This window comes from Sorghum bicolor, chromosome 7 (assembly GCF_000003195.3).
Source record: "Sorghum bicolor cultivar BTx623 chromosome 7, Sorghum_bicolor_NCBIv3, whole genome shotgun sequence".
In the NCBI taxonomy this organism is placed as follows: domain Eukaryota; kingdom Viridiplantae; phylum Streptophyta; class Magnoliopsida; order Poales; family Poaceae; genus Sorghum; species Sorghum bicolor.
Window position 1 is genome coordinate 64,351,856 of NC_012876.2, and position 20,964 is coordinate 64,372,819.

The 20,964-nt window shown below is 46.3% G+C and overlaps 1 protein-coding gene across 1 annotated transcript; it reads right to left on the bottom strand.

The window, feature by feature from the left end:
• On the bottom strand, nt 14,487–19,124 carry LOC8066995 (calcium-transporting ATPase 2, plasma membrane-type). Its single transcript, XM_021464578.1, has 6 exons — nt 16,610–19,124; nt 16,367–16,525; nt 15,977–16,148; nt 15,341–15,639; nt 14,855–15,099; nt 14,487–14,750 (listed from the first exon to the last, which is right to left on the bottom strand). Exons 1-6 carry the CDS (start codon nt 18,794–18,796, stop codon nt 14,747–14,749), a joined length of 3,066 nt encoding a protein of 1,021 aa, XP_021320253.1. The 5' UTR covers nt 18,797–19,124; the 3' UTR covers nt 14,487–14,746.

Genomic DNA, 20,964 nt, shown 5'->3' on the forward strand with positions numbered 1-20,964 from the left:
TTGTTTGGCATATATTTTAGGCCTTGTTTAGTTGGCAAAAATTTCGGTTTTTGGCTACTGTAGCACTTTCGTTTTTATTTGACAAACATTGTCCAATTATAGAGTAACTAGACTGAAAAGATTCATCTCACAAATTACAGGTAAACTGTGAAATTAGTTTTTATTTTTGTCTATATTTAAAGCTCTATGCATGCAACTAAAGATTCGATATGACAGGGAATCTTGAAAATTTTTGCGAACTAAACAAGGCCTAAGTGTTTGTTTGGCATGGCTCTGCTTGCGCCCGTTCTTCTGCCGGAGAGACCGGAGCACCAAAACGTGATTCTAGACAGCCTATTTGTCCTCCAGAAGCATCTCTCTTTGGTAGCTCTTATGCGCAGGTGCCAGAGGAGATACGAAACGGGGTTTTATTTAGAGGTTTGTTTGGATATAGCATAGCAACCGTTGGTGCAATATATGGATGGATAGATAGATGTATCTTGTCAACACTGTAGCTGATCAAAAGTTGATGATGGCTTTGAGCCGGGAGCACGCACATTGACTTCCTGCCGTCCACCAGCATGCTGCCGGCTTTGGTGCGCGATGGTAATTCTTTCATTGATCATCCGATCCGGCGTCATGCATGCATGTCGCTGATAGTGAGCGTGACAACCGACCTCGCTTTCGAGCCAGTGCAGATGCTGCTGAAAAAGCCTTGAGAGCAGGCAGGCGCGGGAAAAAGCTCTTTTACACATGCATCATCCAGCATGCTTTCGCAAGCGGGTAACAGTCATTTGACTGACTGACTGACTGACTGAAAGATAAGAGCAGCCGACAGTGCAAACTCACATGGATAAGCCATTAAGCCGTCTACATGCATGCACGCACGCACGCATGAGCAGCAAAGCAGTTAATATACAAATTCGGTGAACCTACATTATACTTTCAGAAATACTTAAATACAGGTAGTTCATTCTAGATTAGAAGTTGTTTTTGATGTTTGTAGGTAATACATAGATAATATTATATACCTAGATATACATAACACATAATTTACAATTTGAAACGGATGCGTATTATTAGTAGTAGTGGAGCTGATTGAGAAAGAAGAACTATATATATAGCAGAGAAAGAAGAATCAACACAATGTCAGACAAGATCATACTGTATATGTACACGTACTAGGTTAGTGGCACAACAGAATCTGCAGTCGATATTTTGCGCGCGGTCGTGAGGCTATGATTGATGGGTACGGTGGTGGTCCGCCAAACATTTGACTCTCGAATCATGCAACGCAGCGTAATGCATGCAAAGCCCTGGAAAGGGACAGACACTGAGACACCCGATCGCCATCGGCATGGCCGCCTGCTGGGCCGGACTGGAGACTGGAGGCCGCTGGAGACCGGCCGGAGAGAGATCCCACTCCCGCACGCCGCGCTAGCTGCATGCTGATGCACGCTCGTCGTCCTGACGGCGACGGGACGCCGGACTCCAGCAACAGCCGGGCGGAGGGCGGCAAAATATTCCCGTGACAAGAGCAAGAGGGCGTGGCCACAGCACCCCCAACACCGGCGTACTGCTGTCTGCAGTTGCGCGCCCGGCCGGCAGCCCGGCACGATCGGCCAACGCCACGCCCTGTCGTCGGCGGCGGCGTTGAATCCCCAACAGTTGCTTACCACTGCGTCGATCGATCGATTATATTCGCATGGGTTGGATTGCGTCGACGGCGACGAGGCGATCGAGTAGACTGAATAGGAGGAAGCTGCTGCGATGATGCGAGGTTCAGACGATCAAGCGACGACGACGACAGCAAAGGAACACGGGAACAGAAGAAACAAATTAATGATCGTCCATTATCCGGACACGGGTCCATATGGATTGCTGGATCTGAGTGTGAAACTTGGTATGTATGCATGGTCCGGGAATACAATCGTGAGCTGAAGACGTACTTTATTGGTTCTAATTTCGTTCTAATTTCTATCGACCGAGACCAACGAGTTGTAGGGGCCTGTAGTCCGACGAGATTTTGTTGAAATTGGTTTGAGTTTTGGACTCAACTCTTTTTTCATAATGACGACACTCAAAAGAATACAAGCATCTACGAAACGGTTTTGACTCGCTGTTCTTTCTATCGGCTGGTCATTTTGGAAGGAGAGCATTGCTATAGAACTTTTAATGGAGTGTTAACAGCGGCACCTACCCTGGCCAATAGGATTTTGGAAGAAGCCGGTGAGTGGTGTCTAGCTGGTTACAGAAGCCTCGGACCAATCCTGGCCAGGCTGTAGCGTGTTTTTTCTCCTCTTGTTTTTCTTCAATTTGCTGTTTGCTTTTGGTTATCGCTGGTAATCTCTGGATTGCTGGTGATTGTGTTGGTCTCGCTGTAAAATTCTCTCCTAGCTTAATGAATTAAAAAAGAATTGCTCTGCCCCCCATATGCGCCCTGTGTCGCCCCCACGCGGGCGACTCAGGCGGCCAGCGAACCCTAGCCACCAATCCCACCCTTCTTCCCTTCTCCAACCACACCACTACCGGAGCAGGTTGTGCAACTTGCCAAGATGGCAGTGCCGGGACTCTTCCACGCGTCGGCGGCGCATTAGTAGCATGGGGCTCGGCAGGGGCTGCATGGTGCAGTGCCACCGACCAGGGCCTACTAGGTAGGCACAAGGCGATGGTGGAGGGAGGGGCTTCTCATTTCTCCTTTGCTTGCCTCCTTCCTCCATAGCCTTGGCTACGGCGGTGATGACTGTCAAGGCCGCTCAGGGCCCGAGTAGCCGGATCTGCTGCCATGACGACCAGATCTGGCACCCCCAGGTGGATGACGACACCCATGAAAGCGGTAATGGTGGAGGTGGCAACACCGGCTCAGGGCACCAGATCCAGTGCCCTAGTGATCAGATCTGGCACCCCTAGGATGGAAGAGGCCAACAACGTCAACAGCGGGTGCTGGAGCCACCACCGACTACCGGCGACAACTTGGGCATGTGGCCGTGTTACATGCATGCGCGACATGAGAAGTCGGGTTCCGTGCGGTGCCTGGTCAGAGGGGGTGGCACTTGACACAGCTATGCAGCTGCAGCCGACATGTCGAAGCCCCTCTAGAGGGGCTTCTATGGGATGGTACCGCAGCGATGACGATGGTGGTAGCAGGCTATGGTCCAACATCTTGACCTAAAGTTATGCTTGGGGACACCTTGGGTTAAAGCCTTGGTGGTGCCATTTTCCATGTTGGGGGTGTCGTGTTCCTCTCCAACATTGTCTTCCACGAGTGAAGGCCTGATCCATTTCTTGGACGAGCGATAGTGGCATTTTCGACGTCATGCCCTTCCTGAAGAGATTGCTTGGAAATTCATCTTAGCCATGATCTCGCCTTTGGCGGATGCTCTTCACCTCTCTCCTCTCGGTGCCCAGACAACATGTGGAGGTGTGGGACTTGAAGCGTGAAGTTGGAGTTGCTACTTCAGGAGATGTGGCTTAGCATTGATGACATGAGGCGACCCCCTCTTCATCGACTAGGTTTCTACTTCAGAGGGTCTGGCAAATGTTGAGGGCAGGGCGAGAGATCAAAGAAGTTGGAGCTGCTCATCATAGTGCGTTTGTTCTTGCCAACGATGACCTGTTGCGGCCTCTCGCTTTGGTTCTGTATCTAAGTTCTTTAGGTTAGGTCGTTTGTGGTCTACCATAGGAAGTCAGAGCTACTAGTTGCTATGTAACCATGCTCAACAATGTTGACTCGTGGTAGTTTTGTACTCTGCCACAACGCGTGTGTGGGTCGGGTTGCTTAAGAGAGATAACACTGATGTTTTTCACAATAATCAATCATTGCACAGAGAAGAGGACTATAAAGCTCCTAAAGTATTTAGTGCACCCAAGTGGCCTATGCAACAATGTCACCATAACACATTATTTTGCTTCAACATTTGAGCTGAGAAAACTGTATGTGTTGACGCTTTGGCAATGAATAGATGGGATCTTCGTAAGGAAATAAAGAACTACACATCTAGAAGTATAAAAGACAATATCGATCAACTAAAGATGTGCGGTGTAGAAACAAACTAAACTTGACGGCACCATGACTGGCATAGAATATGCTTAATATAACCCTAGGGATACTTCTTGCATCGTATGACATACAAGAGAAATCAATTACTTGACTATTTTGTTCTAGTTTTTCAAGATACATACTTTTACCTATATATCTCTAGACGACTAGACATTGCGTATATCTAGGTATATAGCAAAATCAATATATTGCAAAGCAAAATCTATACCTTGGTAGAACGTTATATTTTTTTTCCAAAAATGTCATTGACAAAATATGGTGAGATAAATATCATACTACATAGGTGATTTTTTTTGGCCGCCTAGTAGAGGTCCCCCCGCTAATGCAAGCGTAGTTTTGTTTGATTGCATGCCTCGGCCTTGGCGGTGTGTGGTCCTCTCCTAGTGCATGGATGCATTTGCCAGACGACGCTGCTGCCCCTGTCCCTTACTGTTAGTTTCATTCCAAGATGTTGGTCTGTTGGATGCTTGTGCTATCGTAAAGGAAGTTTATCCAAGCCTTTTGGCTGTTTTGCACCCCTAGCTTCAACCGTGTCTCTTGGAAGTTCTTTAGCTAGCTGCTGCAGGATTGCTGGATTATGCATGGACGTTGGCATGTGGGAGTACTGTATGTATACGTTCCAATTAAACGTAGGTACACTGATGATTTTTTCCTGTTTGTAGTGTATAGTATATAAGAACACAATGCAGCAAGTATATATATATATGTAGTAGTGGTCAAGTTGAGACAGCAGAGGCTCGATTATTCGGCCGTTTCTCTCTAGTGTGGACCGGTTCTGGGATGGAATCTTGCACTATATTGTCGGAAGGCATGGCATGCATGGGGCTACCTGCGTTTTGCATGCTGTCGAGTTTCTACCAAGGCAGCAAGGCTAGTAAAAAAGGTACTCTGTGTCTGAGGCTGTGAGCCCTACAGGCTTGTCCTCACCCTGTTCAGGTAGCCAACACACGACATTAATGTTTTTGGGGAGTATCTGCCAGTAGCATTTTTGTACGGATGTGCTGCAAAATCAATGGTAATTGCTTCTTACAGGCCAACATGTTACCTCTATGTCTTACTACTACTTCCTGTTTTTTTTACATATCACCATTAGTTTCCTATTTCAAACGTTACACTCTTTGACCATCTATTTCAAACAAAATCCCTATAGTTTCACAACAAATGAATTTTATATTATGGATGTATTTCTTATAGTAAATCTAAAATTATAAATTTATGTCATGATCTTATATTCATGCTTGATGTAAATAGGATAAAACTAATAGGACATGTAAAAAATGGAGGAATTATCACTATATAACATTAACATATATATAATTGTTGCTAGTCTTATCAATCAATGTTTAAAGATTCACGCAGGCGCATATTTGATTATTTCACTTGCTATAAGTGCAGTCTCAAGTGAAAGCTATACCTAGTGTTTATGGATGCCGCATCACTCCATTTAGAAAACTACTCCCTCCATCCAAAAGTCTAAAATGCCTAAGCCTCAGGCAGGGTGACCTAGAAGGAATAAAGGCTTGTCCCTTTTCATTTAATCATCGCGTTCACCTTAATGTTTCTTGAGTAAACGCACATGCTAATGGTGGCTTGGTGGCGTTACATGGGGCTCATTAGATGAAAGAACGAACTTGACGGAGGGGGTCTATCAAGCTAACATGACTGAACGGGTGGGCGGTGACCCCTTCAGTTGGCTTGCCATAAGAGGAGTTACTAGGGCCGTGTTTAGTTCCCGAACCAAAAAATTTCGTGTCGCTCTAGCAATTTCGTTTGTTTGTGGTAATTATTGTCCAACCATGGACTAACTAGGCTCAAAAGATTCGTCTCGTAAATTTCGACCAAACTGTATAATTAATTTTTATTTTTGTCTATATTTAATACTCCATGCCTGCGTCTAAAGATTCGATGTGATGGGGAATCTTGAAAATTTTTTGGATTTTTGGGTAGAAGTAAACAAGGCCCTAGTGCAACAAACCAAGAAACAACAGCAGACATCATCTTAATTTTGCTTACACGTTTTAGACTTTTGGACGGAGAGAATACCTTTACATAATGCATAGGTTCTTTATTATATATGTAGGGCCACAATTCTCCCTTGTCTCCCAACTTCTCTCTTCGATCTTCCTCTTTTCTAGTGTATGATCGTCCTTGCACCAGTCGAGCACAACGCAAGGAGGGAACCTACACCGACAGCGTGTAGTTCCGAAAAAATTTCGGTTTTCGGCACTGTAGCATTTTCGTTTTTATTTGACAAATATTATCCAATTATAGACTAACTAGGCTCAAAAGATTCATCTCGTGATTTACAGGCAAACTGTGCAGTTAGTTTTTATTTTCGTTTATATTTAATACTGCATGCATATGCTCCAAGATTTGATGTGAAAGTTTTTGGTTTTCAGGGTGAACTAAACAAGGCCTAGATCTAGTTGTTCAATGGTTGTGGCACAACATAATTGTCCACCGAGACAAGCAAAGAAGAGTGGCTTGACAAGAAGTTGTAGGTTCAACGGCGACAATGGAGGAATTCCTCTTTTATCTAAGTTTAATTTTCCAGTGAAATTAAACCAACTACATGCTGTAAAATTATTATTTCCATATAGTTCATGTCATGTGGAAGTCGTGCGCTTCAAATATACTGGTATCCTATTCCTAGGTTTCTGCTAGACACGTTAGCTAGTGATGGCGATGCCCTAGTTGGCCAGTGAGGTCTCGACGACTCCCCCGATGGCGATGGATGGCACGACAGCTCGTACTCCTTTCCCTGCCGCGACTTGATGGCTAATTAATAGGCAGAGCTGATGAGCCAACCGAGGGTAACTCGGACTCCCACAACAACACGTACAGGCCTTGATGGCTGGCCGGCCTGACCACTCCAGCTGACCGGCCTGACCCGCGCGCGGTGGTCTCACCTGCACCACGGCCGGCGACCGGCGACCGGCGAACGCAGCCGGCAGTCGCCAGCCCAGACGGCGACGGCACTGGCAGCCGGCCGGCAGGCACACGTACGTACGGCACCCGCACCGCGGCCATGGCTCGAGCCCGATTCAATTCGCGGCAGCAGGCAGGGGATCGGAGCTCATGCATGCATGCTCTCGCGACGCGAGTGAGCCTGCCTGCAGGCTGAGCAGGCTGCAGCGGCCAGCAGCCCCGGCCCGGCACCGGCACAGGGGCACAGGGCGGGGCAATGCGCGGCCTCGGGCAGAGCAGCTAGCGCGCGGCCGGCCTCGTTCGATGCATGGACGCCGCGCCGGGCAGCTCCTGGCGGGCGGGCGGCCTCGGGCAGAGCAGCGCGCGGCCTCGATGGACGCTGCATGCGGCTGCGCTGCGCTATAGAGTACCTGCTGCCTAGCTCTGCCTGATCCCCGTTTGTTTGGATTGGAGGCTTTTAATTTCTCATCAAAGGGAATCCAACGTAAATTTCTATGTTTGTCTGCACGATGTGCGTTCCAAACATATGAAAGCTCTGGCTAAATTCATAGTGTTGACTATAGATTTCCATCCGGCACTAACACGATGGGCCGGTCCGAGCACGACACTAAAAAGCACGGTCCAGGCACGGCACGGCCCGGTGGTAGTGCCGTGCCTGGGCCGCAACTTTGGCCCGCAGTGCCGTCACGGGCACGGCACGATTAATAGGCTGACACGACGCTGGCACTATTATTTCCATCATCTGATGCTTTGAGTATAGATCATGACCATTGAATGTATTCTGAGTCATGTATATAAGCATCACACAACCCTTTTAAACCCTAACTCCCTAGTCGGCGGCGGAAACACATTCTTGTTGCGGTCACTCTTTCTCCCGCGTGACTATACGACAGCGGTAGCGCTCATCTTCTCCTTGAGGCAGGGGCAATGAGCTTCTCGACTTCTCCTGAAGCCACGGGCCGGCACGGGCACGATGGGCCACAGTGTCTATCGGCACGGCACGGCATGGCACGGTTAAGGAGCCATAGTGCCGTGCCTGGGCCGAGAGTTTGACACGATGACCCGAGACGACATGGCACGATAAACATAGTGCCGTATAGTGCCAGGGCCGGGCCGCCCGTTTGGCCAACTATAGTGTTGACCCAAGTTTAGTCCATGTTGAAATTCATTGTGTTGACACGAGTTTAGACTATATTTGGATACCCATAGATGGTGAAAGCTGGTTGTGAAAAGCTAGATTGCTAACTTCCGAATTTGTATTTTTTTTTTTTTTGCGTTGGAGAATATGAACATATCTAAGCTATATGCATGTCCAACTTCGACTGCAGCCTAGACTGCCCAAGTCCAACCAACCATGGTGGGCATGCCGGCTGATCGGGCCGGGAGACGACGAGAGGGAGAGGCTGTCCGGACGTCCTGTCCTGTCGTGTCGTGTCCCCCAGCGTTTGCAGTAAAAGGTGCGGTGTCCTTGGGTTCATCGGCCATAGCGGTGGCAGGATGTGATGTGACCCATCGATGACATGATTAGGGCACGTAGTGCCTTGAGTTTTGTCCCGCCGTGCCCGCTGCAGGCTGCACCGGCCGGCGAGTGGCGACCAGGAGTCCAGGACCTGCCGACGTGCCTGCTGCTCTGGGCCCCGTCCGGCCCCTTGGGCCTTGTAGTTCCTAAAACAATACTATAGGCCTCGTTTAGTTCCGAAAAGTGAAAAATTTTCGGTACTGTAGCACTTTTGTTTGTTTGTGACAAATATTATCCAATCATAGACTAACTAGGATCAAAAGATTCGTCTCGTAATTTACAGCTAAACTGTGTAATTAGTTTTTGTTTTTGTCTATATTTAATGTTTCATGCATGTGCCACAAGATTCGATGTGACGGGGAAACTTGAAAACTTTTTGGTTTTCAGGATGAACTAAACAAGGCCTTACAAAAAACTTCGCATTTTCCATTGTATCAAATCTTGTGCTGTATAAAGCACTAAATATAAATAAAAATAATAAATAATTATATATTTGTCTTTAATTTATAAGACGAATTTTTTAAATTTAGTTAGTTTATATTTAGATAATATTTATTAAATATAAACGAAAATATTGTATTATTTATTTTGTAAATATTTTTGAAGTAAACAAGGCCAAGACCTTGCTCTTGCAGGAGGGGAATCAGGACCCTTCGATTGATTGCCCAGCGCTGGAAATATGCTCCGGCAGTGCGTGCAGCCACGCCGTCAGCGGCCGTGTCGGGTGGGTTTGTGGGTACTACTGTACGAGTACTCAGCTCCTCATTGCCGTGCAAAACTAGAGATTCGCATGTACGAGTACTCCCTCATTGTAAAGGCATCCATTGTAAGATCTTGTTTAGATCCAATTTTTTTAGATTTTGACATTGTAATAATTTTATTTTTATTTAATAAATATTATCTAATCATAGAGTAACTAGGTTTAAAAGTTTCGTCTCACGATTTAAAGTTAAACTGTGCAATTAGTTTTTATTTTCATCTATATTTAATGCTCAATGCATACGTCGCAAGATTCAGGCCTTGTTTAGTTCCTAATTTTTTTCAAGATTCCCCGTCACATCGAATCTTGCGGCACATGCATGAAACATTAAATATAGACGAAAACAAAAACTAATTACGCAGTTTGCTTGTAAATCGCGAGACGGATCTTTTAACACTAGTTAGTCTATAATTAGACAATATTTGCCACAAACAAACGAAAGTGATACAGTAGCGAAATCCAAAAAATTTCGCGAACTGAACCAGGCCTCAATGTGACAGGAAATTTTGACTTTTTTTATTTTTAGGGTGAACTAAACAAGGCCTAATTCTTGCTCTCCGATAAGCTGAGGATTTTCGACCGACCTTCACCAAACATCTATAAAAGATATTGGTATTTATAGTATATATACAATTAGTATTATTTAAATATGATCAAATATATTTTCATAAAGATATAAATGTTGTTAACAGTTTTCTATAAATTTAATTAATTTTATAAAAGTTTAACCAGCATAAACTCTCGTACCAGCATTCTTTCTGGAATGGAGAGAGTACGATTCAAGATAAAAGTTTACCATGCCAATGATACAAAAAGGCCCCATTTGATACACATCTCCTTTGCTATGGGAGTAACTTCTTTGCTTTCTTGGCTCCAAGTGTAATTCTATTGGTGAAGGTAAAACTATTTTGGTAAAACATTTGGTCAAACGTTTCTCATGTATTATCATGAATTGTTGAGAGAAGACAAATATCTATGAAGCTTGTAGAAGCTTGTTTGTTTACCTTCACAGGTGGCACATGCGCCCCTGTGAAAACTTAGGGAGTGTTTGGTTCCCCATAAAATGTAAAATACCAACTACTTTGGACATATCAAATGTAAAATGCCAAAATTTTCAGAGTTATGTTTAATTTCATAAAAAATGCAGAATTTATTGTCCTAATGAGAGCCTCTTGTGGCTCTTTCGGTTTCTTTTGCCTCTTGAGGCCAAAATCTAAAATAAAGAATAACCATATTTTTACCAAAATTTTTGCATAACGTTTAGTTTTATTATGAAAAATAATAGACCAAAACTCAAAAATATTTTAATAGAAGGGGAACTAAATATTCCTATAATTTAAGAAGCTCTGTGCGAGAAGCTATAAAGTTTCTATCAAAATTTACCCGTTTCCTAAAAAAAAAGATGCGCTGAATTGCTCTAGGAGCGGGAGAAGAATTTATATCAAACGGGGTCTAGAATATTTTTTATTTGATCCTCGTGTTGACGTGCCACGATTCATTCTCGAGTTCAATAAAAAAAAATAAATCACTGTCGATACATGTATTTGCATTTGAACAAGCATTAAAAGCGTATGGAGTGCACTGGTTCCACGGAGGTTTCGATCGCTCGTTTGTTTTTCATAGTTCAAACAGAATTTCCGTCCACGTAGAGTATCTATTCTACATTATCAAAAAAAAAACATTGATTCAAAAAATAAATAAATAAAACGTCAGTAACGTAGGAGTACCCACCAATGCTGCTGGCCTGCTGCTGCGGGCCCAGGTGCCGTGCTGGCCCATGCGGCCATGCTGCTGCTGCTGCTGCGGGCCACAGTGTCTTGGGCCTTGGCCGCCTTGGATTTTGGGCGTTGCCCCGCTGCCGGCCTGCTACAGTCCGCTGCACGGTTGCAGGTTGGCATATCCAGGATCTGATCCTAGTCACTCTGTCCCACAAACAAATGCATTTACGATTTATGGTTGATCACTCGTCTTATTTAATTTTTATATAAATAATAAAATAAATAAATCATTATAAAATATATCTAACAATAAAATAAACTCATAAAAAATAAATATTATTTATTAAAATTTTTTGAATAAGATAAACAGTCAAATATGAATCATAGAAGTCAAAGAAATGTGTTTATTTGTGGGACAGAGGGAGTACGTAGGTATGGGAATCCATGGTCCAAAACACCAACTTGACATAAATAAGTAAAGTAAATACAAAATCATAAGTTCTTATGACCAATTTTTTTAGGAAATTCTTATGAGCATTTTATGACCAATACTAATTAAGTCTAAAATTTTACTTATAAAAGCATATTCAAGAGTCCTTTTTAAACTTATTGAGTCATTTGAACGAAAATTATTCTCTATATCTTTCCATCCTTCAACGGATCTTCTATATCTTGATCGTACTCGAGAGAGTCAACACTATTGAGCTTGCCCTCCATCTTTCCCTAGCAAGAAATCTAGAATACCAACATTTCAAAATCTAATCAAAGAAACTGTTGGAGGGTATTTTAATCACAAAAATCTCTACTCCTATCGATAAAAAGGAAGAGATTAATTAGGTCTTGGACAAAGAGAATCTTCGTTGCACCATCACCACCCTATTCACAAAACTCTATATTTTTTTTTGCTAGGGGTAAAATAATTATACCCTTAACTTAACACTGTCAAGTGCTAAAATCAGATGGAAGGCAATAGAAGGAAGAGATTTCATTTTATAAACTTGCAGATAAGTTAAAACAAAGAGCCATACAAGAAAGATGCATTACGATTGTTCATTGGGCCATCACTGTCCACTAATGGTTATTAACAATCCGAGGATCCAACAATATCCTATATTTTTTTGCTAAAAAAAGTAATATCCTATATTTGCTCAAAAAAGTAATATCATATATAGAAAATCGACTCCACATAAGGGCTTATCTGCTGTATTTTAATAATCAACTCTAATTTACATGGGTCCAACTCACATCTGTAGTATACCTCCTTAACCTCGCAACCTTCCGAGTACTCATCTGTAGTATACCTCCTTAATTAGCTACATAATAATAATACTTGTGCTTAAATTTCTTATCCTTTCCCTATATCATTCTCTAATGACATCTTATATAATTAAGCATTAGTTCATTCTATTATTTTTTCATATCTTTGTTTTTTTATTGTTACGTACCAATCATATAGTTCATCCTCACATTATATCTCTAGTTAGCTAGTTAATCATAATTAGAAATTTTTTTTACATTACTTAGGATTAGCCTCCGTATTATCTTACTTATCTCTTTTATTCTTGTTATTACCATATTACAATGATTTTTTTTGCCTAAGAATTAGATTGGTCACGCAGATCTAGAGCTAATTAATTGTATTCCATTTATTATATGATATTTTTTTTTTGTTTTTCAACTTTCTTTGGTAATTTTAATACAAATGTTGATCTAGTTGTTATGTATACTCTTGCCGTATGCATTTTGACGTGCATGATTATTATTGGTTTGAACACGTCCCTATGTCTAAATCCTGGTTCTGCCCTTAGAGTTAGGGTCACATAAATATGGTTTGTTTTGAACCCTCTTCACACACTTGACACAAATAGAACTCGACATTCAGTCTTAACAGATAGTTTGGTTCAGGTTTTTGGTTTTTGAAAATTTTGGTTTCCTAGGAAACAACAACCGGGTTATTTAGAAACCAAAACCTACAGGTTTTTTACATTGGCTTTTTTTAGAAAAGGAATTTTATTCCAATCTTTGCAAGTGTTTTGCACATAGTTAATTCTTATTACAGTTCTAGACTCTTGCTATTTTTACTCTCAAAAAGCAAAACTAAACAAAGGGATAATTGAATAATGCTTATGGTTTGTTTGGATGGAGATTGGGATAGGGATAGGATATCCCACTCTCCAAAGGGTAATATTGTATTCTAGCCATCCATTCTTTACCTCTCATTTAATCCTAGCCGTTCATCTATTTCTCTTTCCCTATCCCATTGTCTATAACCCTACATCCAAAAGCTACATAAGCCTTTTCAAGGACGACCATCCATGCTTAGCGATAAACCGAGAAACCCGAACCTACCTCCACCCTTGCATCTTTTTTCTTTGGCTCGCTGCCTCAAGTCAAGGCACCATCACCCTATGCCTCCTAGCCATGTTGCACCGCGACATGGCCATCACCCAACATGGCATACGCCGGTAGCACCATCACGACACTTGTTAACAACATTCCAAAGCAGTTCTATGACGGTCTATTTTTATCACAGAAGAGGCTCACATCTATGACAATTTATAAATTTGTCATAGAAGTGAAAATAATTTTGGTCCCTTCAGTAACAAAAACAATTTGTCATAGAAGTTGAAATTTCTACTAGTGATGCCTCCCAACCGTGTCACGCCGCCACCACACCTCGCAATCGTGCCTCCGCACCTCTCCCTACTCGTGCCTCTGCCTCATCTCCTTGTAGCCGCCCCCACTCTATGCCCGCACTGCGCCCCCGCACTAGAGATGGCAACGGGTACCTGAAACTCAGAACCTGACAGGTTTTTATCCTATTAGGGCATGAGTCTGGGTCAATTTCTCTACACACAAGCTTATTAATGGGCAAAAGACTCAACCTATAGCGGGTTTGTGGCCATGGCTATATAGGTGTAGTACTCGAACCCTTAAAACCATGCGGCGGAGGCAAGTCTAATGGGCTATTCGGTTGGATCGGTTTACGATTTCCTTTAAAAAGTGAACACTGAACTGACAATCGAAATTCTCAGAATCGAAGACCAAAGCTGAGTAAAAAAAAACAGTTTGGTTCAGTTTCAGTTCAGTTCGCGATTTGGTTTTCGGTGAAAATGTGCCAAGCCCTAGATACAAATAATTACAAAATTGTTACTGGAGTTATTTTTTGTCAAATATATATTTTTATAAAAAAAGTGGTTCACTCTATCAAAGAAGATGCTCCAACTTCAAAAGAAACTAAAGCAAAAAAAGAAACCTTTTTAGAAGGAGTTGGAGCTCTTCTAAACTAGCTCCAATTGGTAATTAGAGATCGTTAATTAGATTTTATTTGCTAAAAAATGTGTTTTAACCTATCATCACACGACAGGCTATATTTTTAGTTCTAGGATCTAAACAGCCTCCCAGTGTTGATGGACACCCCTCAGTGCTTGCTTAACATGCTAATGTAGCAAGGAGCATGTTACAAGAAAAAAGAGCAGCATGGTTATGCTCTCCGACCCGTGGCACAAAATTACAGCATAATATCTCAAGAGGCAGGAACCCTTTGTAGAATCACAAATGAATAAAGCCTGTTCTGTTCTTAAAAAAAATCGGTGCTGCTGTAAACATTTCAAGCCAACAGTTACTACTTCCAAAGGAAGAACATCTGGGAAAAAAACTGAAACATCAAGAGCTACAAGATTCTACTCAACACTTTTCAGAATCGAGCTCATTGCATGCCTTGGCGCTCGACCTCTAGAATTCTAGATCATAAACAAGGAAGATGGGCATCAGTGACTCACCTAGCTGCATGAAAAACAAACATAGCTGTGTTACGTGGGCAAGCAATGGCAAAAACTGCCTGCTTGCTGGCTTCAGTTTTCTGAATTCTGAGAGAGTAGTTTCCCTACACAGAATCCACAGGGACCATCTTCACCACCACGGCGATAGGCATTCCTATGAATCCGATGGCGATGCAGGACATCCACTGCGTGAAGCTGAGAGGGGTCGTGTTGGCGAAGCTGCCGAGGAACTGTATGATTATGAACTGGAAGACGACGGTGCTGCCGAGGACCATGGCGAACACGTTGTTGTCTAGAATGCCTTGGAACACATTTATCCTCTCCATCTCTCTTGAGCTCACCTCGTTGAAAACCTGATTGATTGAGAATGAATTCAGTGCAGGTTTTTTTTTTTGTTTTTTTTTTGTGGTGGAATAATCAGCAGGAGCACTGCTATATCATATAAGGAGAAGCAAGAATCCAGCTTACATGATAAAAAATCTAACAAAATTTTGTTTATGGTATGTCGTTTGTTCAGTATTCACAAGCATTTGAAATTTGCAGGAATCAAATTTTGCCAGGTTGCCATAAGTGCAAGAAGAACCTCCACATTACCTGGCAGAATACAAAGCAGTTGAAGATGATTGTGTTCAGGAGCAGATCAGAGTTAGCGCCCTCGATTCCGAAGAGCCATTTCCCTTGAGACTGCAGATACCAAATCACAAGGAACTGGTAGAAGGACTGTCCCATGATGTTCCTCCACATGATGTTGCTGATGAAGTTTCCTTTCCTTCCAACAGGAGTTCTTTTCATGAGCTCATCGTTTGGAGGTTCTGTGGCCAGTGCCAGTGCTCCTAGTGTGTCCATGATCATGTTGACCCAGAGCAACTGCACAGCTGTCAGGGGAGCACTCCCTGAATTGACAAGCAGAAGCACAACAATAAGCGATATTGTTACACAAAGAAGCTACATAAGAAGTTTAAGATCTGTTACATCAGTACTATAATAATTGTCAAATTTTAAATCATTTTCAGTATTAGTACACCTATTAAGATGAACATTCTGATGTTTGAATATGGAAATGGATGATTTGAAAAGACGAGTCTGCAGCAGTAGCTGATGCGGTGCAACATAGCAATGGGCTTAGTGAAGCAATGTATAGTTTTATGGCGAAAAATTGTTTTCGTGTTTCAGATTCAGTCTATTTCAGACTGGAATGACCTTAGATGAATGCAGCATTGCCAGATTTACCTATTAAGCAAGCTGAAGAGAAGTTGACAATGAGAGCAACAACATTGACTGTCAGTTGAAACTGCACGAACTTCTGAATGTTGATGTACACCGATCGACCCCATTTGGCAACAGTGACTATGGTGGAGAAGTTGTCATCGAGAATAATAACATCAGCACTCTCTTTAGCCACCTTCAAACAAACATTAAAAATGAACTGGTGATCACTGAGTTCAACTAACAAAATTGCTAGTTAGATGTTACAATGATATCAAAGAATAGCAGAGGTAAAAGCACGGTGAACAAGTGTAACTACCAATTAGTACATTGTCAGTTTGATGTACACTTAATACTGATCACAGTCATGTAAAAGACTCCGTATCTAATTCAGGAAAATAAAGTAAATAGTACCTCAGTGCCAGCAATGCCCATTGCAAGCCCAATATCAGCTTCATGTAGCGCAGGCGCATCATTTGTGCCATCACCGGTCACCGCGACAACTTCATCAAATGTAGTTCGTAGATGCTTCACCAAGTTGTGCTTGTCAAGCGGCGAAGATCTTGCCATCACCTGAATCATGAAACCACCCAAACAAATGAACTCCAGAAATATAGGCAAGGTAAGTAGTTTATCTATCTATCAACGTCAATGCACCTGTATTTTTGGAATCAGTTGTTGCAGTTCTTCTTCACTCTTGACTCTGAAGTCCGGGCCTTCAATGGCGACGCCACCTTCAGTCAGAATGCCGCATTCTCGCGCAATCGCCTTGGCCGTGTTGATGTTGTCACCAGTAACCATCCTAACGGTGATGCCTGCCGACCTGCAGATCGCCACCGATTCCTTCACGCCGGGACGGACGGGGTCCTTGATCCCCACGACGCCGATGCACGTGTACCCTTCCATCGGAATCTGATCGTTCGCCGAGAACCCATCGCCGACGTCGACGTAGGCGAGGCACAGCGTCCGGAGCGCCTCGTTGGCGAAGCTGTCGATGGTGGCTTTGAGGTGGTCCGTGGTGGCGCCGTCGAGGGAGACGACGTTCCCGTGCTCGTCCAGGTACTTTGTGCAGGACGCCAGGATGATCTCCGACGCGCCCTTGCAGTGCGCCCGCAGCTCGCCGCCGGGGAGCTGGATGACCACCCCCATCCTCTTCTTGGCCGAGTTGAAGGGCTCCACCTTGAGGAGCGTGCTCGCCTTGCGCACCGCCGAGAAGTCGCCGCCGAGGGAGAGGCCGAACTCCAGGATGGCGGCCTCGGTGGGCGTGCCCAGGATCTCGCGCTTGCCGTCCTGGTTGAGCACGACGTCGCCGCCGGTGTTGTTGAAGATGGACTGCAGGAGCATCGCCACGACGGACGCCGGCAGGTCGGAGGGCAGCGTCTTGGTCTCCGCGGAGCTGCTCACGTCCTTGATCTTGCCGCAGATGCAGGCCTTGACGACGGTCATGTGGTTGGTGGTGAGCGTGCCGGTCTTGTCGCTGCAGATGGTGGTGGCGGAGCCCATGGTCTCGCATGCCGCGAGGTGCCGGACGAGCGCCTTGTCGTTCATCATCTTCTTCATGGCGAACGCGAGGCTGAGCGTCACGGCGAGCGGCAGGCCCTCAGGGACTGCCACGACGACGATGGTGACCGCGATGGCGAAGAACTCGAGCAGCTCCATCGCGTCGTCGCCGGTCCAGCTGAAGTAGGAGCCGTCGGCGAACTTGCGCCAGAAGAGGCCCTGGGTGAGCACCGCGAACGTGACGACCGCGAAGGCGAGGCCGATCTTGCCGATGATGGTGGCGACGCCGTTGAGCTTGACCTGCAGCGGCGTCTCGTCGTCGCCGCCCTCGCTGAGCGTGGCCATCAGCTTGCCCCACTGCGTCCTCATGCCGACGGTGGTGACGAGCATCTTGCACGCGCCGTCCTGCACCTTGGTCCCCGACAGCAGGAACGGGTTCTCGGCGCTCACCGCGACGGGCTCGCTCTCGCCGGTGAGGCTGGACTCGTTGATGAGCAGCGAGAACCCGGACACGAAGAGCCCGTCCGCGGGCACCTGGTCGCCGATGGAGAGGTGGACGATGTCGCCGGCGAGGAGGTCGTAGATGGAGAGCTTCTGGCGGTAGCCGCTCCGCGTGACCTGCACGGTGATCTTCTTCTTCTCCTTGTCGAGGTCCTTGAACTGCAGCGACTGGCGGTAGTCGCTGGTGGCGGTGACGAAGACGACGAGCAGGATGCTGGCGACGATGCCGAGCCCGTCGTGCGCGCCGTGGGGCCACCCTTCGGTGGCGATGCCGACGAGGAGGGAGACGAGCGCGCAGGCGGCGAGGATCATGAGCGTCATGTCCTGAAGCGCCTCCCACACGAAGACCCAGAAGCTGCGTTGCTCCGCCTCGGCGAAGCGGTTGACGCCGAAGACCTCCTGCCGCGCCGCCATCAGCTTGTTGTCGTTATCAGCGAGGCCGTCGGACGCCGAGGTGGACAGCCTGGACACGAGGCCGTCGACGCCGCCGTGGGACTTGAGCTTCTTCACGTCGTGGCTCTCCACGATGGAGCCGAGCTCCTCGGCGCAGATGCCGAAGCCCGCCGCCTTGACGTCGGCGGGGACGGCGTAGTCGCCCTGCGGGGGCAGGCCGTGGATGAACTGGAGCGCGGCCTTGGAGACGAGCACGGCGACACGCAGCTTCTCCTGGTTGGACCGCTTCATGGCGGCCGCCTCGGAGCGCTTGCCCAGGTTGGCGGTGAAGCGGAACCGCCTTGTGGGGTTCTTGACGACGCCGACGACGCTCCGCCATCGCCCCAGCGCCTCGTCCGACGAGTGCTTCGCCTTCACGCCCCCGAAGTTCTCGTTCAGGTAGCTCTCCATCTTTTCTTCCTCCCTCGCTCACACCACACTACACCTCTGACCCTCGATGATGATCTCTCGATCGCTCGATCTCCTCAGCCCAGCTGCAGCATCCTTGGGAAGCTGCTCGATCCCGATGCTATGGCGATGGCGATGGCGATGTGGTCGGTCAGGACTACTCAGGACATGCGCAAATACGCCGATGGAGAGTCGGAGAGGACGAGGCGTGGTGGTTTGTTCAGGATCCTAACAAGACGGACGGCAGGGGAGTGATGGAGGGCTGCCCATCGACGGAGCGACCGCCACCTCCTCCTCCATTCTCGGAAATCTGCCGGAATTTGTGGCCTGCCACTACTCGAAACCACCCTGAAACGCCGGAGATATCGATGCAGGTGTATGTTTCCATGACAAGAAACAAGCCAAGAATGCAACAAGCATGAACATGTGTATGGTTCCATGCCAAGAAACAAACAATAATCCTGGACGTGTCATGCATGCCACTGGCATATACTCACGCCTGAATAATCCTCTCCTCTCCAGCTCTCCTTGGTTTCACGTCACGTCCTGCTTAGCTCACCGTCACTACTCCACTCCTCGTCGTCGTCGTCGTCCGAGTGGCTTCTCGCCGGGATGATGAACACGTCGGACTCGTCGGGGGACCTGAAGCTCACCCTCCGGGATACGCTGTTCAGGCTCGGGAGCGACGCCCGGCTGACGAAGGACGACATGGACACGCTCTCGTTGACGACGCCCGGCGGGGAGTAACCGCCGCCGCTCCCGGGGCCTGCTGCTTCTTCCTCCTCGTCGGAGAACAAGTCGGCCAGGTTCACCGGGCACACCTTCGGGGAGCTGCGCCGCGACGGCGTTGCAGCAGCCTCCGTCTCCCAGCTCGGCGCCGGGTACAGCATCTCCTCCAGGGTGACGTGCCTCGCCGCCTCCGCTCCGGCCACCGCCAGGGCCAGCCTCTCGCTCTGCCTTGGGTCCTGCAGCAGGCAGCTCGGCACCATCATGTCCAAGATCACCTTGAGATGGCAAGAGTAACAGCACTGTAAAAGGCACATTTTTTTTATCCTCTTTATTTACGACAGTATTATTACTCCTCTCCTCTAGAGAGCCGGCCTGGAGGTGGTGATCTGGGATGGTGATGAAAGAAAATTCACACCTGTTCTTGGTGTGGTGACATGTATATATGGATGTGGCCAAGAGAGCATGCATATGGATGGATCAGCCTTGGAAACTGAGATGATTGTGCTGTATAAATTTTGTTACGAGTTACGACAACATTGGACAGGCAGTGGTGATTATAGCAAGGGTCAAAAAGGGACAAACATTGGACTTTGGAACTAGCTAGGCTACTGGGAATTACACCATGTTCGATGTCATCTTCCTTAATCCTTATCGCCATGAGCTCGTAGAAGGTTACGGTCTGGAACCACAGCGTGTCCTGCAATACTGGCAGACCATCGCACCACCGTACCTGTGGGAAAGAGAAGAGAAAGCTAGCTTCTTGTCATAATTTTGAAAAGTCCGCCAATCATGTATTAGTAGTGTTGGGGGCTGAATACCGCCTTCGCCCGCTTGGTTGCTCCGGAGGATCACCTCCAGCCCTCCGCACGAGGAACTTTCGAGTAATGTAGTACGGAGGATCTAGGCAAGACTAATGTTAACGTATCTCGTGTGATACCGAGTGAATGCAAGGACCAAGTCGACGACGGAGGTCGCAAGGAGAGAAGGAAGAGACCTTCGGATTTCCCCGCGATGAAGGATGGGTGAAGGCAAGACGGAGGACACCGCAGAGCCGACGAACCTTCGGCGTGCCTGAGCCAAAGAACCTTCGGCGTGCCTAAGTCGAGGAACCTTCGACACCTCCACGCCGAAGGTTCCGCAACCGAACGGAGGATTCAAGCATCATCGAGCTAGAGCCTCTAGCGAGGAGCACGTGAGGAGCTCGTGGCGTGAAATTACTTAAGTGACTTGTGGTCAGGAGACTGTAACATAGGATATGCCAGGATATTTCCCCGCCGTTACGGGGTATTTTTGTAATAGTCTTAGGTCGGTTTCCGAGCTCTATATAAGAGGAATGAAACCACACTTAAAAGTAAGAGAGTATTTACTGTTCCCACCCTTACTGTCCGTTATCACTAGGCCTCTCGCTGCAGCGCGTGAGAGGATTCGTTGTGCATCGTGTT

Excerpts from the sequence above, each read along its gene's own strand:
- LOC8066995 (XM_021464578.1), bottom strand. The coding sequence starts at position 18,796 with ATGGAGAGCTACCTGAACGAGAACTTCGGGGGCGTGAAGGCGAAGCAC. Across the intron at positions 16,149-16,366 it reads TGGGCATTGCTGGCACTGAG|GTGGCTAAAGAGAGTGCTGA; the intron begins GTACTATTTACT and ends GTTTGTTTGAAG. Across the intron at positions 15,640-15,976 it reads CTCTTCAGCTTGCTTAATAG|GGAGTGCTCCCCTGACAGCT; the intron begins GTAAATCTGGCA and ends TTGTCAATTCAG.